Source organism: Helobdella robusta, assembly GCF_000326865.2.
Source record: "Helobdella robusta unplaced genomic scaffold HELROscaffold_58, whole genome shotgun sequence".
Lineage (NCBI taxonomy): Eukaryota > Metazoa > Annelida > Clitellata > Rhynchobdellida > Glossiphoniidae > Helobdella > Helobdella robusta.
This window is the reverse complement of record NW_008705317.1, coordinates 324,224-337,558: the sequence shown is the minus strand read 5'-3', so window position 1 is coordinate 337,558 and position 13,335 is coordinate 324,224. Positions and strand designations below refer to the sequence as shown.

The 13,335-nt window shown below is 32.4% G+C and overlaps 2 protein-coding genes across 2 annotated transcripts; one reads left to right on the top strand and one right to left on the bottom strand.

Annotated features, from left to right (window-relative positions):
• Positions 1–4,157: 4,157 nt before the first annotated feature.
• On the top strand, positions 4,158–6,081 carry HELRODRAFT_87513 (hypothetical protein; the record flags this gene model as incomplete). Its single annotated transcript, XM_009028724.1, has 5 exons — positions 4,158–4,367; positions 4,661–4,900; positions 4,996–5,102; positions 5,474–5,621; positions 5,923–6,081. The coding sequence occupies 5 exons, from the start codon at positions 4,158–4,160 to the stop codon at positions 6,079–6,081; spliced, it is 864 nt and encodes a 287-aa protein (XP_009026972.1).
• Positions 6,082–8,312: 2,231 nt separating this feature from the next.
• HELRODRAFT_193750 (hypothetical protein) lies at positions 8,313–10,943 on the bottom strand (the record flags this gene model as incomplete). The annotated part of the gene is made up of 3 exons (XM_009028751.1): positions 8,313–8,557; positions 8,914–9,054; positions 9,240–10,943. 3 exons carry the CDS (start codon positions 10,941–10,943, stop codon positions 8,372–8,374), a joined length of 2,031 nt encoding a protein of 676 aa, XP_009026999.1. The 3' UTR covers positions 8,313–8,371.
• Between the last annotated feature and the right edge of the window lie 2,392 nt (positions 10,944–13,335).

The following is a 13,335-nucleotide window of genomic DNA, read 5'->3' as shown; positions in this document are numbered from 1 at the left end:
CAATAATTCTGTTGTCAAAATTAAACCTCAAATTAGCACTACTATGAATAAGCATACAATTAAATAAACTACATTATATATATATATATATATATATATATATATATATATAAACTCATAGAAGGAATGATTAAACACATTCATATATGCATACGTATTCGCATTCATTTATTCATTCATTCATTCATTCAATGTGTAATGCGCAATACATACACACACAAACACATACACACACACACACAGACAGACACACACAAACTTATATATATATATATTTATATCTATTTATTTATAATTATTTATTGATATTTTTAATTTGTTTACTGATTTGGGCTACGCTGAGCTAACACTCATTGTACAGCTATTCTGTGATCTTCTATTATAAAGCTCTGGCTTGCTCTGGAATCTGGATGGATTGTTCGTATGCATTCATTTATTTGTGTGTGTGTATGTGTTGTGTGCGTGTATGTGTGAGTTTGCGTGTGTGTTTATTTATTCATTCTATTCATTCATATACAACGTTATTCCATTCATTCATATTAATGTACATAGTTGTATAAGTGTTTGCATGTGTGTGTGTGAATATGTTGCCTGTATGTGTAATTATGTATGCATTTATTTATTGTTTGTGTGTGGAGTGTGTGTGTATGCTGCGTGTATGTGTGTGTGTATTTATTCTATTCATTCATATACATGTGTAATTCTATTCATTAATGTGTGTGTGTTTGTGTATGCGTTTGCGTGTGTGTTTGTGTGTGAGATGTGTGTATGTGTGTAATTGTGTGTCACTTTTGCTTTGATTGAAGATATTTGGATATTTATGCTGCAGTTATGCGTGCATGTCTGCCTGCGTGTTAATTTATTTGTCACGAATGTTATCGATGTATAAACTGGCGACGGCATTGTTCAGCTGGGATGCCTTGGTAGTTGAAAGCCATAGTGACAGGTAAGGAAGACTTGGTAAGATCTTCGATGTATGCGTTACGCACGTGTGTACGCGCGTTCGTTTGATTTCGTTTCGCAACATAACGAGACTATAACGAGTCATTAATTCCTGGTTACTTTTTTTTATGATCGGCGTGTCTGAAATCCGTCTTGAAAATTTTTTTTAACGAATTCGTCGTAAATCGGTAAAGTTTATTCCAAATAATAATAGATGATGAAAAAATTCTTACAAAATGATCCATGTTTATCCATTCCCGGTATGAACGTACCCTGGAGATGAAGGCCACATGGTTGTCAGACATCTCACATTCCAGCCTTACTATCAAAACTTGTAATTATAAAAAATTAATCAAGTTTTTAATGGCGTTTATTTCAATCAATAGCTCATTATTTGATTAATTCTACTTAATAGCGCTACCTCACAGCTAACTGAATCTCATTCATCAGAACGAATATTGCCAGTTCAGTTTGAATGAAACTCATAGAAGCTGAGGAGTTCAATCGTGGGAATTGAACCTTACTACTTGAGATTAACATTGGGGGGAGGGCATTTGCGTCATTATACAACCCTCCACAAATAATTATATTTATTTGTCATATGGTTGAAGTTTAAATAATTTGTAAAAAAATTTCAAAACGTTGATATATTAGTAAATAAATTATCCATAAACAAACTAGAGGTGAGCATGGGAACGGGAATCGTGGAAATCCCATGGGATTCCCTGAGAATTGGTAAGACATAATTTTCGGGAATGGGAATTTTAGAATATAGAGAATCGCTGTTCGGGAATGACGGGTGGGAAGGGAGAAAATGACATCTACGTTCGAAAATAAAAGCCTATATATATATATATATATATATATACAATTATTTATAAAGATCACTGCGTTTTCGGCATTATTCAACTTGTAGTTGAGTTTCTCAATTTCAAAATCAAAATTATGTCTTACTTCAATATAAACAACTGTATTTATGATAGTCTAAATCCTATATATAAATATATATATATATATATATATATATATATATAAATATAAATATATATATATATATATATATTTATATATGTATACTCGTACACATGTGATCAACAAATACACATAGGCACACACGTGTGCGTTAACAAAGAAGATTGCCACCATGAAATCAAGTGAAATCAACCAAGCTTTGAAACATTTCCTGCACAGTCAAGTAGCGGTATTTGGTTAATAATCTCATTTAGTTTTCCACATAGATTTTTCTTTGGGGTTTTGTTGGTCGAGTCTCATTAAACTACAATAGAATTAGTAAATTTAAGTTAGTTATTGAATTTGGCAATATATTCGATATGTCTTCAACTACTTCAACAGTAACCAAAATTGAGTTGCAGCGTTTAATAGATGAGGAAAGTAGCTGGCTATTATCGAAAGATAACTAAGGAAAGTCTTATATAGCCTTTTTTGTGTGTTTTTTTTGTTTGTGTAAAATAGGCTTTCAACAAACATTGATGTTTAAATAACAATTGTCCTTCTGACTATGTGATTGACTTATGCTTATTTTTATTCCTCGAATGACTAATTGTGTCTGAAACAAACTGAAATCTAATTTATTTACATATTATTTATTTAAATGTTTTCTTAATTAATGCAGTGCACTATTTCGACCAAATGTTTAATTTAAATATTAAAGTTTTTTATTTATGTTTCATGAGTTTTATGAGAATTAGTTAAACAAATTAGGGGATGGGAGTTTTTGGGAACTTTGTCATAAATGGGAATTCGAGAGAGAATCGGAAATGAAAAAAAATAGGGAGGAAATTAGGAACAAATTTCAATTTTTGCTCACCTCTAAAACAAACTAATACAATGCATCAAATGATACTCAACTACTGTTAACTGACAAAGACTCAGTAAAATATGAGAAAATGTTAAATATCATCAGTGAATATAGCCTCAGTAAATTTTTAAACACCACACGTTGCTGGCACAATTTGTATAAACATTTTTTAAAAATATTGTTAAACTGCCACTGTTTCAAAATTTTTGTCTCCATTACTTGAAAAATTATAAACTTTTTTTCATTAGGCGGGCAGTTGTCTTATTTTCCCGATAAAATTTTTTCTAAATTAGTTCGGCATGGTGTTTTAAAGAAGGGAGCCAAGTCTTTGTAAGCCCGATATTTGTACCATCTGTTTGATTTGTATGATTTATCTCTATGAACAGTTGGTTGGAGGAGAGCTTGAAACTGTTATCTTCATCGTCCTGGCGGAAATGGAACGATGCAAAATTTTAAACAACATCCACGTTTGCAAAGTTTATAAAATTAAGACTACTGAAAGTCTCAAATTAAAGACTTTTGCATAAGGAGAAAAATATTATGTCAAATACAAATAAAATGTTGTTAATAATATTTGATCAGACTAAACCTTTATGAGTCAAATTTTTTTATATTAATATGTATAACATACTAATTTGTAATAAATTTAATTTAGAAAAATTTTAAAAATTAAAAAATTATGGTTCCTAGTAGTATTAAACGGCCGGTAGTGGTTTTTTTGTGAAGATCCTGGCTTTGTGGAAAGAGCCACAGTCCCAGAGTCATTCTGTAGTAATTTTATCATTTGACCAAAATGGAAAACTGAAGATCAGCCAGTGAGTAGGCCAAATAAAAAAGCAGGATCGACTAATTACACAAAAACTTAACGAAACGATACGAGTCAGCCTGAAAGTGAAACGAAAATTTTTCTCTAAATGGAGAAATATGGGATAACGAACGACACTGTCTAAACGTCTAGAAACTTTTAATTGCGATGATCCGAGGTTGTCTATTGAAAGTTTTTTTTCTTAGATATCTCATTAGAGGATTGGTTCAAATGTCTCATAAAATTTTTATGTGTATGAATTTTAAATTGCAATACGTGTTGTTTTGATGCTCTCCTACTTTTTTTTCTATCTCTCTATGCATATATTAACATAATGAAATGTTTCCATTTAAAATAAGTTGGTAAAATCTAGAGATGTCTCGTCTTAAAAATTTTGCAGACAATGCCGTTTATGAGAGGCATTGTGCTATTGTTGAAACTCATTCAATAGTTATACTGTTGACACAACTCGCTTGACACGCCAGACACAAAGCATATCTCTCACATACACTTTTCTAACTCAACACAAGAAGGTGTATTATAACTAATTAGGTAACGTAGTGTCAAATTTTGTCTGAAGGAACTATCAAAATGTTAAGTATCATCAAATATATCAGCTGTTTCTTCGTAATTTTGTACAGTGTTGTCAAAGAAATCTTTAAAAAAATTGTCCCATCAAAGCCTAAGAACATAAGCGGGAAGGTAGTGCTGATAACCGGGGCAGGTGGGGGTATTGGAAGGCAACTGGCCCTCAAGTTCGCTGCCCAGAAGACTAAACTGGCCTTACTAGACATTGATAAAGTTTGTTATAAACTATTTTGATGTATTGAATTCTTAATTGCGTTTAAACTGCATTAACGTATACAATTCATTTCCATCGGGGTTAACAACATTTAAGTGAGAACAGTTGAAGAAAATAAATTAATAAATTACTTTGACGCAACGAAAATGAAATATAAAAAGCATTTAACGCACAGAACTCATATCTTTTGAAAGTTATCAAAGTTTACAAGTAGAAAAAAATTAATTACATCAATAAATTGACTACTCGCTCGATTCAATTGTAAAATAAAACACCTTCAACGTAACTGCAGGCGACATGTGACGAGACGGCCAGCCAGGTGTCGGCCCTGAATGCCCCCTGCCACTCGTACGTGTGTGACGTTTCCAAGAAGGAGAATGTGGCGAGGGTGGCTCAGATGGTTCGCAGGGATCTGGGGGAGGTAGACATCCTTGTTAACAACGCCGGAGTCATCAACTATAAGAACTTCAGGAACCAGACTGAGGAAGATATCAAAAGAATTGTCAACGTCAATTTGATGGCCATGTTTTGGGTTGGTAGATATTTGAAAAAAAATATTCATCAGAACAATTTTTTAAAAAGCAATTTTTAAATGGTTTGCCGCTAAAAATGTCATTCTCGTAACAGACAATCCAAGAGTTCCTGCCAGAGATGTACAGAAGAAATGATGGGCACATTGTTAATGTGTCTTCAGTGGCGGGCTGCATAGGCATTGGAAACATGGAAGATTATACGTTAGTGAGCTGCTGTCGCTAGTGTGTTGCTGTCGCTAGCGTTCTGTCGCTGGTGTCCTGCATACACTTATATACATAACCTTATCTTTAATTAGTTTACTAAAAGGATAGTTAACATTTTGTTTGCCAATTTTTTAGCGGAATGAGATTGACAATGAATTAAGCTATGTAAATTATTTCAAATAACCAACATTAGTTGATACACAGAACGATTTGAATGTTTTTAATTCGTTTAAATTAATTACACATTATAAACAGAGTAAAATTTGTATAAATTATATATAAACAAAAAATGCGAAATTAACACTTTAAAAGACCGTGTATATAAAACCGACAAACAAAAGTTATTAAAGACTTCTTAAACCACGCAGAGCCACAAAGTATGCAGTGAGGGGCTTGTCCGAAGCCCTGGCACACGAGTTCAGCCACAAAATGACCAACCTGCACGTCTCCATCGTGTACCCAACTGGCGTTGACACCCCCTTGGTCCATAGGTGCATTCCCGATAAAGACATGTTAGTAAAAATGATTGTCTCAACACTGTGCAGTCTACAACATATAAAATATATACACATTTTAAAAGCGGTTCGTGGCTTGAACGTTGTTGATAAGTTGTAAAAGTTTAACGCAAGGTATGGTGATCTGGGTAATAATTCCCTATTATTATTTTCATTTTGGCTCTTGTTTGGATGCACGAGTGTCTGGATCCGCAAAGATGTAAAATAAAATATAGATATCACCGAGATTTATATTCCTTCCTTGGTTTAACGACCTCTAATTAATTAATTAATCAATCAATTAATTAAATCTTTCAAGAAAGTTTATGTTCATGTCTCCCGAGAAAGCCGCGCAGATAATACTGGACGGTGTGCTGACCAACAAGTTACACATCTTTGTGCCCAGCCACCTCTGGTTGGTAGCGGCACTGAACAAGTTAGTTCAGCAACAAATTCAACACGCAGCATTTGTTTCCATCTAATCATTCCGTGTTTGATGATGGGTGAAAGTCTCATGAAGGTTAATTTTTTGGAATTAGATTTGTTTCTTTTTTGAACGATTAAATTGTTAATTGATCATTTAAAAACCAAAATTCCTCTTCCCAGTTTTCTACCCGACAAGACGAGAGGACTAATAAGGAGCTCGAATGAGACCACGGTCAATTTTGACGAGTAACAAAACGGTAAGATAAATTACGACCGATGGAACGAAATAAAAGATTAGCCTGAAGATAGAAACGCCATTGTACACATTGGCTGTCATTAAGCCATACAATGTTGATAGTTTGAAAGTAAAACCTTAAGTGTGTTAGGTATATTTTTCCAATTAATTTTATAGGTGGACCTAACGCTTCTAGGTGTTCAGTTATTTTTCCAATTTCTGACAAAATGTTTTTACTTTTGTTTTCATTTTACACACACATCCAACGCATGTTCATATGAAATTCCTTTATAACGGAATAGAGAAACAAATGAACTTAACACACAATCAAACACATTTTCATATGAAATTCCTATACACTGGAATAGAGAAAAGAAACTTGATTCACACACACACACGCGCGCGCGCGCACACACACATACATACACACACACAACACGAACACACACACAAGCGTACTTAATTTCCCTAATACTTTCATATGAAGTTCCTATATACTGAAATTGAGAAAAAAACATGACACACACACGACCTCTCTCTCTCTCTCTCTCTCACACACACACACACACACGCACACAAGCAATCAATCTTACATCTTCGTATGAAATTCTTGTTATATTGGAATGGAGAAACAAAACGAACAAATATTATTTGCTTTAAAAAAAATCGTTTATAATTGGATGCATTTGGCTCGTATCATTAATGCTTTTTTTAATGTGTGTGTGAGTGTGTGTGAGTGGGGTGTGTGCATGTGTGTGGATTTCTTGATGTTAACGTTGTTAGTATCTAGAATTCCATGATATATATTTCTTGCATACATCAAGCGCCTCTTACTAAACGGTTTTTTTTAAAGGCACGTTTGGCAATGCAATCATCCAACATACATCGTAAGGTATGAGTGAACTCAAGTTGTTGAATTACATAGCAGTTTACAAATCTAAACTTTACAATATCGTCTTACAAGGCTACAAGCTCATAGTGTAGACATCAATTATTTGACGAGAATGGAGCATTTTGTTGCTCAATTCACGACTAACACTCCGATTCATTCAATTGAATTCAATCAATCAATCTTCGTTTAGCGACCCAGTTCCCCGAGGTAGGACGTTGTTTTCTTTGCCATCAATTTTTTTTTGATCATTTAAAAAAAATGTACCTGACTTCTCTTTGAACAATTTGATGAGATGACAAGGAGTCTTAAGTATGTAACGACGAAGTAACGACTGACAGCGTACACGCAGGTAAATACAGTCCTGGCCAAAATCGTTTCACATTTTGCCACCCATATTCGATTCACATTTTGCCACGTATGTATAATTTTCCATTTAGAGATACCGTCATATACAGTTTCAACAATGAATAATAGTGATATAATACAATACAATACAACACAACACAATACAATGCAATACAATACAATACAATACAATACAATACAATACAATGCTGTAAAATACAATACAATATACAATACAATGCAATGCAATACAATACAATGCAATACAATGCAATACAATGCAATACAATACAATGCAATACAATGCAATATAACACAACACAATACAATGCAATGCAATAAAATACAATACAATACAATGCAATAAAATACAATATAATACAATACAATACAATGAATGAATGGGCGATGCTAATGTTGTGTAATAATACTATATTTTGATAGTATTCAGTGGTGAAAAATGTAGAAACAACAGTTGAAAGTAAAAACTTTTCTTGTGGTGTTACAGCATTTTTAATCGCACGCAATTGGCAAAAAATTCAATTCAACTTGGCAGATAAGTTAAAGTTAATAAAATGATGAAACAACATTTAAATATATCAAGATAGAAACAAATAAATAAAGTATCGAAATAAATATAAAATAAATATAATAAATCAAAATAAATGAGCGACTGAGGGAATGAATGAAAGAATAAATGGATAGATACACGAATGAATGTAGATAGAAAATATGTAGATGGATGGATGGATGGATGGATGGATGGATGGATGGATGGATGGATGGATGGATGGATGGATGGATGGATAGATAGCTAGATAGATAGATAGATAAATAGATAGATAGAGAAAATAATAAAAACTAAATTGGACCATCAGGATAGCTCCCAGTTCCTCATATCATTATAAAGATTAAACGCGTGACTCGATCCGACAGTCCGTAACTTTACCTTGTAGACATTCTTCAAGCATTGATCGAGGCAGAACTGGCTGTGTGGCTCGCTGGTGGACATGTCTGGGTGGTGGAAGTCCCTGATGTCAGGTACTTTCGAGACCATCTCCTACGTTGGTTAGGGGGTGATTAACGAGGCACACAAACGTACAATCGTACAACAAACAAACAAACATACAACGACAAATTAAACATACGTACAAACATTACAATATACAACAACAAACAAACAGGATACAAACATACAATAAAATACAAACATACAAAAACAACAAACATACGACAACAAACAGACAAGATACAAATATACAATAAAATACAAACATACAAAAACAACAAACATACAACAACAAACTGACAAGTTGAAACGATATACCAAATGCATGATAAACAACAAAAACATACAAACAAAATACAAACATACAACAAAACACAAGCATACAAAATACAAAACAATACGCGAACCTTTAGTGACACTGGCTTTTCCCGTTTCACCTTTTTCAACCTGTCCTCGACCTCCTTATCGAGGAGTTCCTTCTCGCAGAAATTGATGTCTGTTAAGTTGGTGAAGTTTATGTTCTCTTTAAAGTTCAGCATCGAGATGGCCTAAGAAAAACATACAAAAAGAATTCTATAACCTTTAATAATAACATCTAGTTTAATGGTTAGTGTAATGGTTAAGGCGCTTGGCCCTACTATCAAACAGTCTGGGTTAAAATGCAAACAGACCTCCACACATCTTGAAATAAATAAAAAAAATAATTAAAAATAAACTAAAAAAATGAAATGACTTTTTTATTGATGTTAGCCTGCATTTCGTCATCAGCAAACTTCCCTCTACTGAAATGCTCGTGAATGTACTTTGCCGATTTTAAGGTTTCCAGCTGCCGTTGGAGGCGTATCGTTGAATTCATCCGCGGCTTATCCAACGTCTGTTCCACGTTATTACTATTATTTATACTATTATCACTATTTATATAATTATTGTTATTTATATTATTATTATTATTATTGATTTTATCATGATTATTATTGTTGTTATTATTATTATTCTTATTATTATTAATTTTATTATGATTATTATTGTTATTATTATTGTTAATATCATTAATAATATTATTATTATTATTGCAGACAGTACTACTTCTAGTCATTTTGCTATAATGTTGTTGATCCCTTTTCAGTTGATCGTCGATATAACTACCACTACTACCACCAGCACCACTACCACTACTACCACCAGCACCAACAACAACTCCACCACCAACACAACTACCGCCGCCACCACCTTCACCAAAGTTATCACCATTGCCATCATCATCATCATCATCGTCGTCGTCATCATTATCGAGAATGAGTGTTGCCAAATTCCTTCGGCCATACTTAGAATGGTCATAATTATTATTACCATTAGAAGCAAAATTTTCTGTTACACCACCACCAACTTCACCACCGTTACCAACATCATCATCATCATTTTTATCTTCAGTAACATCATTATCATCATCATTATTATTATTATTATTATTATTATTATCATTATTATTATCATCATTATTACCATCATCAACCTGCTTGTTGTTACTCATATCATCACCATCCTCATCATCACCATCCTCATCATCATCATCACCCGCAGCAACATTGTGATATATAGCACTATCATCATTATAATTAATATTTCTTCTTGCAATAGCATCACCACCATCATTGCATACATTTTTATCATCATCATTATTATCATTATTATTATTATTATTATTATTATCATCATTATTATTATTATTATTATTATTATTATTATTATCATCATTATTATCATCATTATTATTACGGAAGCTGATGTAATCATCATGACCATCATCGTTATCATTATAAACATCGCGAGCTTCGGAGCCTGTGGACTGGTTGACAAGCTGGCAGTAGCTCTTTACAATGCTATAAGACAATTCATCCTCACCATCTTCATCACCATCTTCATCGCCATATTTACCACCATTACCAGCATCACCACTGTCATTTTTGGGATTGATTTTCAGTTTTTTGGTGTCGCTGTCATCCTTAAGGTTACCATTAGTTCCATCGCAGTCGTCGTTCCATGTGTTCTCATCATTGTATGAAAAATGGCTGAAATCTGCAATGCCACCACCATCATATCTAGTATCATCATTATCAATGTCGTAATCAACGTCATCATCACCACCATCATCATTGTAATCATATTTAGTTTCGAGTTCGTTGATTCTCATGGCCAAATACCTTATATCACTTCTTAGGTCATAATTGAAATCCCTAACATAATCATTATCATCATCAACAGCGTCATCTTCATCGTCGTCATCGTTGGATAAGTTTAATCGTAGATTGGAGTCTAAAGGTAATAGGTTGTCATCATCAATGGTACTGGTCGTTCGATCGGGTGAAAAATGGTGCACTGCTACATCTTTGCTGAATTGAACTTTTGTTTCTTTGCAGTTGATTTCTAGAATGATCATTTCGTAAAAAGTTATCTTGAATCAATATTTGCTACAGATTTATAGGTTCCATTTTAAATGGAAGATTCTCAAAAAAATATTAACCAACATTTAATGCACCATAAAATTTTTAACGACTATTTCCTATTGCTCTTTCTAAGCAACAACAACAGCAGCCACAGCAACTACTACTACTACTACTACCACTACTACTAAGCAACTATCAGCAGTACTAGTAGTAGTAGTAGTAGCAATAGTACTAATGTTCCTTTTACTATATTCTACTATCTATTCATTACCCTAGGCTGAGTTCAACTTTAATTTGAAAGTACATGATTAATTAACAATTAACACTAACTTAACTTAACAAACAGCAACACTAATTCTTATTATTTTGTCCTTATTTAATTTACAGTTTACACAAAGAATTTACATTTGTAAATGAAAAAATTGAAATAATTAATTGAAATTCATAATTATCAAATGCTAGCCATCTAGCGAGTCGCAGGAAACATCTTTCAGTTTTTCTGTCATAGCCGACCTACGCATCATAGATTGAACCAGCTGCTGAGAATTCAAATTTAAATCCGAAGGGCTGTTTTGTGGAGAGATATCACAATTTAGTAGAGCGCGCGGATTATAACTGAAACCAAATTTTGTCACTTTGTTCATAATTAGGAAATAAAATAATCTCTTTTATTTTCATTTAATTTAACTAAGCTATATTCTGAAATGTAACTTAGCAACAATAAAAGTTTTCGCGAAAATCGATCAGTTTTTAATGTTATTGCATTCACTTGTACTATGGAAAGCCATTTTGTTTTAAAATTGTTAATTTAAAATTGATTTTATAACATATTTTAAATATTTTATATATATATATATATATATATATATATATATATATATTCAAAAACAATATTTAACTTTATAACTCATGTTAAAAAATAGCTAAACATGTTCAATTAATTTCATTATTTATCTATGAAAACAAAAAACATGCTGTCTATTTCAAGGGGAGGCCTATTTACCAGCATACAACACCTTCTTATGGGTTGAAACAGGGATATGCAAAGAACCTCAATTTTTTCAACTTTTAATTATTGTCAGTAATGTCTCTTCTTGCTCCAAACCACATAACTAGAATAATAGGACTAATCGATCAATTCGATCTATCGGTCGGGCTATTTGTCGTGCTTGGATTGTTGGCTTACGAAATTGCATGGATTTTAACGGGCAAGCTAAATGAAATATTTACTTGATTTAATATGCTTAAAACATTGTAGTAATTCTATTTAATTTTAATAATGATTAATAGAATTATGTATTATTAAATTATTTTTGTTAATTTGAATATTAAAAATTGCTTTTGGTCCGGTGAAATCCGGTGGCTTACTGAAGCCGAAGGTTGGCTTAGTAGGATTGAACTATAGTCACCCTTTTTTTTTACACTAGGTATTCGATCATGTTAAAAATTGGTTTGCTTATAAAATAAACAGCCTAAATAAATCAAAATTGTTATTTTACAACTATCTTCATTATATTCAATGAATATTTTACATTCTGCTGGTGCTCATAAGAAACTGGCTGCTGAAATCATACGTTGGCTTACAGCAGTGGCTTACAGGGTTTCATAGAACTCTTACGATAGCACTTTTTTGTACATATAATGCTTTAAATAAATCAATATATTCATATCACAATTATTTTTGTCAGTATAAATATAGAAATTGCTTTTGTCAGGTGAAAAACAGTGGCTTAATGAAGCCGTAGGTTGGCTTAATCGGATTTTTTCTCATGTATACAATACTATGAGATAAATCAATCAAACAATCAGTCAGTCGGTCGGTCGGTCAGTCAGCCAGCCAACCAGCCAGCCAGCCAGTCAGTCAGTCAGTCTGTTAGTCAATCAATCAACCAACCGATCAATCAACCGATCAATCAATCAACTAAATTGAATGAACCAAATAAACAAAAATAAAAACAAAAATAAATAAAAAAAATTTGCAAGGCCTGTTCAAACTCGAACAAACAGTTAACCGTACAGATCCACAAACAATTTCGAGATTTTAGTAAAGAAAGAAAAACACAGTAGTTGCTTTTATTTGAATTCATTCAAAAATGAAAAGTGACGGTTAATTAAAATTTTAAAATGTCAATTTTTTTTTAAATTCGTAATTTAAATAAACAAATATAACAAAATATCGACCAATAAAAATAATTATTATCCATTATTTTTATTATCATACACACTCCTTAGAAGTTCTCGAAGGATAATAAACCACGTAACATGAACATTTAGTAAGAACAGTTCACAACATATGATAATGACTAAATCAACATACTAAACAGAAATAATTTATACATGCATATATACAAAGTAAATCAAGAAATATCCAAAAATTATATAACC